Consider the following 6,135-nt stretch of genomic DNA (forward strand, 5'->3'; position numbering starts at 1 on the left):
TATTATTTTGTATTGGTTCTGGTTGTATGGTTATCCGTTTAGAATAAACTTAAAAACAGATTGTGAAAAGTGATTTCGAATAAATAAAAAATGAACAGCATAACCAAGGCAAGACCTTGGAGACTTGCTGCAGCAATTTTAGGTATCATCTTTGTGGGTGTTTTACTATTCGAAATGATGCAGATTCGTGTAAAACCAACCTCGAAACCACCAACAATAATAGAAGTAGATCCAGTAACTACTACTACTTTGACTAAACCTAAACAACCAGAAAAGGAATTTACAATCTGGTCAACAAGTTATCGTATGTATTATTAGTTTCGTCTAGTTTCGAATAATAATAATTTTCGATTAGATATTTCACCGATCGAATGCTTGAAACATTTTCTTGAAAACGACTTCCGAAAGAAAACAGGAAGAAAGGTAAAAATCATTAACAAATCACTAAGTGGTCACTGTCACATCCCAAAGACATGTGCCAAAGATTTAAAAGTTTTGAATAGTGGAAATGGAGGATTTACTCCATGCAGAGAAAAAATTGGTGAAAAATTATATGAAGCATACAAACAAGACGATGAATTCGCTTCAGTTGACTTGGTAATGTGTGATCACAATATTGCCATGTGTGAATTATATATGGCATTTGACAAGCCAATGGTTCTTCAAGCAACAACTCGTTATGAATTGTGGAGACATAGTCCAAGTGAATGGCAAAATTTAAATCAAAATCTTGAAAAAATTGTTGCTAAAAAGCACAATTCAATTGTGGCAAATAATTTATTCGATGCAAATTATGTTCAATATTTCACAGGACTTAAAATTCCAGTTTTTGATTCATATTGTGCATATACTGCTGATGAGGGAACTTATAATCCAACTAGAAGTGAATTCTTGATTGGACCATCTAGATCTTCTGCAAGTGGAGCTTTCTTTGAAACAATTAATAGATTAATTTCTCAAGATGGAAATAAGATTCAAATTAAGGGAATTCGTCAATTGTACAGCCATTTCAAATATTCTGACTTGGCCGCTCATCCAGCCATTATTATTATTCCATATCAAGTATCAGTTATGAGCTTTTTCGAATATTATAGAATGAATATTCCAATGTATGCTCCATCTATTGAATTATTAACTAAATGGCATGTTGACACTCGTATTTTGAGTGAAAGAACATGGGGTTTGGTTGGTTCTGGAGGTAATGTTGGAGCTAAAGGATCTCCTTCAGAAATGAAGAAACACCCAAATGCCAATCTTCCAAACTTTGATCCAAACAATGATGTTGATTATACTAGTGTCTTATTTTGGAATCAATACTCTGATTTCTATCAATGGCCTAATATTATTACATTCAGTTCATGGGAAGATTTATTTGCCAAATTGAAGGGAACTACACTTGACGATTATAAGGAAATCAGCAAAAAGATGGCCATGTATAATGCTGAAGTTAGTGATTCCCTTGTCAGAAAGTGGCTTGATGTTATTGAAAGAGCTGAAAGTAAGAAGGACAAAAATCAAAAATCAACATTGACTTTTGAACAAGCAATGAAAAACCATTGGAATATTGATATGAAATGTTAATCTAGATTTTAGTATAAATATTTAATATTTAAAATTATTATATCACGATTGTGTGTCTTATGTAAACTTAATTACAGCATACACTAACACAACAAACTGTGACATCATCTGATTTTCCATGGCGTTTAAATTCTCCTGTCATTTTGCTTAAACCCATGGAGAACGGTGTATGGATTGGTAAATTCTGAGAGCTATATCTCTTGACAGCTTCCTGAACTAATTTTTTAGCAATACTATGACAACTAGTTCCAGCTTTCATTATCTTTAAGATATCTTGGTCAAATAAATTATCAAAAAGTCCATCTGTTGCAAGGATGATAAAATCACCTTCTCGTAATGTGCAACAATTAATTTGTAAATCAGCACTACTTGGATCGTCCTTTATCAGCTCATCACTGTCCAATTCTGGCGGTATGATGGACAATTGATAAGGTGCATTAAAGTAGTGTTGTTGTTCCTTAGTTCTGTAAATAACCTTATTCTTCTGTTTGTTTACGACTGCAAAGCCTGAATCTCCTAGGTTGGCATATGATAATTGGTACAAGTTTTGAGGAAGAGGTTTAAGGAAGAGAACGCAAGCAGTTGTTCCTCCAGCCTTCACTTGATTCAGTTCAGTCATTAATCTAAAAGCTCTTTCTAACAGTATTTTTGGATGAATAACTTGAGGAAGTTCCAATGCTTTCATTACAGTTGATTCATATTCTTTAGGTATTGTGTAATTATTCTCTGAAATGATTTGATTGATTTGGTCTGCACAGAGTAGCATTTTACAATTCCACATTAATTGACGTGATACTAAGGATGGATCAATTTCGAATGCCATCCAACCGCCTACTCCATCTGCAATGCCAAAACTATAAACTTCATGTTTTGTACTATAACAACAATAGTATGCATCTTCACCTGTTGGGTGAGTAGATTCATCACACATTGGTTTTTGTTTGCTGTAAACTGAAACTTTGAGAGCTTTTTCACTTGTAGCTGCTCCACCATTTGGATCATTTGGATTTGCAGCGTTATTTGCCTTCTTAATTCTATATTGTAAATTCAATTTGTTTTTCGGAATTGGTGGTGGTGAGAGGAGAGGAACTTTGGTGGGAGAGATTGAATCATATTGTTTCATTGGTCCGGTTGTTGACTGTACATCGAAAGAGTTCTATTATTTCAAATATGATATTCCACCAACATTACCAAAATATCAAATAATTGTTTGGATAGGATTTTCAAATATTTAGCAATGAGACAACAGTACTTACCTTTGATAAGGTCGCATGTGGTGTAATGTATGAGGCCTCAACATCAATCTCTTCTTCATCTTCAACATAATGTGAGGCTGTTATTGGAGTTAGGGGTTGCTTATTTGAAAGGGTTAGAGGTGCTATTGGACGAGAAGATGGTGATAGAGATTGAAAATCTCTTCGCTCACCATCTTTCTTCCTTCCCAATGGTGTAAGAGGTTGCTTATTGGAGAGAGAACCAAGAGTGCCCGAATTTCCAGTTGCATTGACACTGAAAGAATTCCTCATTGGTGCATGATGGTCTCCAACATTTCCTGCTGATGAAATTGATCTCTTACTATTACCTCCTCCTGTAGATGAGAAGAAATGTATGAGAGGGGATGAGTTAGGTTTTGGTGAGGTAACTTTTGGATCCAGTGCTCCTGAAGAATTTGTATTTCCACTACCTGTTGTTCCAATACTACTACTAAGAGAATTTAATTTGTTTTTACCTCCTGGCTTGGCAGAGGATAATTGTTTTGATCGAGAAGAACCCGATGGTGTACTCGAAGAAACAATAGCAACAATTCCACTACCACCCGAAGATGGCGAACCACTATTTCCAAATCCATTTACACTACCACCAACAACAATACCACTACTTCCCACACCTCCACCAAGAGGTCGTGCAGAGAAGGAAGGAGATGAAGATCGAATGCCTGCTGTAGTTCCCTTCTTCATTTTTACTTGTTGGAGAAAATTTTGAGAAGTTGTGTTGTTGCTATTGCTTGGCGTTGCTGGTCTGCCAGTTATTTCAATACCAGGGAATGGTTTTAAATTGTACATGATTTTGGCGCGAAAAAAATAGGAACAGTTGTTTTTTGACTCTTATGCTGCCTTATTAATGAGGTGCTCTTGTACGGCAATTAACTTGGACAGTGTGCTCTGTCCTTGAAGACTTGATATGAGTTTGAGGAAAGGAATCGGAGAGTGAGAGGATTGCTTTTCAATAATAATGGGTCGAGTGTTTTATCTTGTTGCTCCTCTGTTATGATAATGATGGCCTGAGACTGAGGTTCTTTGATTTACCCAATGAAGTGCTAAATGATGTGTTCTTATTCTTTTTGGAGATGTAAATGAAGATGTCTGGGCGGATTTTCAGAAAATTATGATAATGATGGCAAAACACAAGCATTATCAAGTTCAAATATTCAACAAGTTGTTTATCAAGTGACTGGCGATTGAGAGAGATTGAAACAGCAACTCGATTGGTGCTCTTTTTTTAGAGAAGTTGATTGTCTAAAAAGATAGTACTAGAAATTAATACGAAAATGAAGAGATTGTGATCTTAATTGGAAGTTTTCAGTGAGGAGAAAACAATATTCGAAATTAAAGAGTATTCAAAGAGATGTAAACTGGATCTGTCAAGATTTCATTACCAGTATCAAGGTTTAAGTACTGAAACAAGTAAGCAAACAACCAACTGCTACTGCCACCAACACACCTAAGAATGAATAACGATTTTGCCTCTGTGCACAGAAACTATGGGAAACGAAGATGTTATTTTTGGTCTTACATGTTGCAAGTCAACGTCAGCCATCATTACAAAAAAAACGTTAGAAAAAAAAATGGCAACTCAAAATATTATTCATCACCCTCTGTATCCTTCGGTGCTTGCCAGTCAAAGTGTTACCATTGCGGATGGTCATCGTCACTATAAAAACATTTCCGCACAACCAACAACAGTGACAAGTGAAGACATTAAGAGAAAGTTACATGAAATTGGTGACAGTGAAATTCCGAATCAAACACAAACTTCAATTGATGTCTCTGTACAAAATGATAACGGTTCTATCATCAATCAATTATTTAGTAGTTATTTACAACAAACTTCATATCCTACAATTATTGAAAGTGAGCTTCCTACACTTTCAGAACCACAACCATCACAAGCCGATGATGTGTTAATTGGCATGACAGCAATGCACACTCTTGCAAAGATTGAACTACAAAGCTTGTATAATTTATGTGAGGATTATATTGACAGAATGCATCACACTTTACATATTGAAAAACAAAACGCCAAACAAAATGCCAAACAAAAAGTACAATATCCTTTAGTTTATACCGGATCCAGTATTGCTGGTTTTAACAGTCAAGGAGGTAACTTGGCATTTGGTCAATCAAGTGGAGACGATCAAACAGATCAAATGGATCAAAATGATAATGGTTCTGATGGATCTGGACTTGATGATGATTACTCATTATCTGATATGAAGAAACCAGAAGATGTTGTTAAGGAATTGAAGAAACGTTATTCTGGAGAAGTTTTAAATCTTGCTAAAAAGAAGAAGAATTTCTGTAAATCATCAACAGACGTATTAAATGTTTGGTTTTTCCAACATTTACATGATCCATATCCAAGTGATGATGAAAAGAGAGTTCTTTCACAACAAACTGGACTCTCACTTTCTCAAGTTAACAATTGGTTTGGTAACAAGAGAATGAGATATAAGCGTAAAATGTTGGAACAAAATAGAAAGAATGGAAAATCTCAAGAGGACGAATCTCAACAATTACAATTCCATAATGATCAAGATTTTAATTTTAATTAAGTTTTTGTAAATTTGTAAATAAAAACTACCAAGCAAAGTGAACTAGATAACCACAACCAATACCAATTGCTGATCCAAACAACAATCCAGTATTAAGGAAAAAGTTCATCAGGTAGGCTGCCTTTTCTTGTTCTCCAGTTTTAACAACTGATGGACCACTTGCCATACCAATTGAACAGCAATAACCATTGGTCAAACCAAAGAGAGCTAAAATAATACTAAACCAAATTGGTTGAGTAATATAAAGTGGATTAACACAGAAAATAATCACTGGAACAAATCCCAATCTAAGTAAAATTAAAATCCACAATTGTTTGTGAGTAAGCAGAATTGTTCTCTTCCAGTTTGGTAAAGCTCTTCCAATACAATCAAAAATATTGAAAATTGAAAGAGTAATAATTGGATTCCAAGACATGTGAATATCCTTTCCCTCGTTAATGTATCTGATATCAGTAATCAAACCAGGTGTCAGTGAAAATGTAGTAAGGAAGGTAACAAAAATACCAAGACCAGGAGACCACAACTTTCTCATGAGAGACAACCAAGTAATACCAAAATCATTCATATTCACACTAATATCTGGTACTTCTGCCTTTTCAGTAATCAAGCTTTGAGTATCAAGATCTTCAGTAATATCATCACCATCTCCATTTAAATTTCCAATAGAGGCAATACTCTGTGGAGCATCTTCATTGGATCCTGAGAAATTATCTTCTTCCTTC

General features: G+C 34.9%; 2 protein-coding genes across 2 annotated transcripts in view; both read right to left on the bottom strand.

Annotated features, from left to right (window-relative positions):
• Positions 1-915: 915 nt before the first annotated feature.
• On the bottom strand, positions 916-3,644 carry NAEGRDRAFT_80499 (uncharacterized protein; the record flags this gene model as incomplete). The annotated part of the gene is made up of 2 exons (XM_002674939.1): positions 916-2,737; positions 2,838-3,644. 2 exons carry the CDS (start codon positions 3,642-3,644, stop codon positions 1,649-1,651), a joined length of 1,896 nt encoding a protein of 631 aa, XP_002674985.1. The 3' UTR covers positions 916-1,648.
• Positions 3,645-4,428: 784 nt separating this feature from the next.
• The window catches only part of NAEGRDRAFT_80500 (uncharacterized protein), a gene marked incomplete at its 5' end in the record, with an annotated part of 2,449 nt that continues 742 nt past the window's right edge, over positions 4,429-6,135 (bottom strand). Inside the window, 2 exons of the mRNA XM_002674940.1 lie at positions 4,429-5,683; positions 5,780-6,131. Of these exons, the coding sequence (XP_002674986.1) occupies positions 5,439-5,683; positions 5,780-6,131 (597 nt within the window). The 3' untranslated portion in view covers positions 4,429-5,438. The remainder of the gene's footprint in view (positions 5,684-5,779; positions 6,132-6,135) is intronic.

This window comes from Naegleria gruberi (genome assembly GCF_000004985.1).
Source record: "Naegleria gruberi genomic scaffold NAEGRscaffold_37, whole genome shotgun sequence".
NCBI classification, from domain to species: domain Eukaryota; phylum Heterolobosea; class Eutetramitea; order Acrasida; family Naegleriidae; genus Naegleria; species Naegleria gruberi.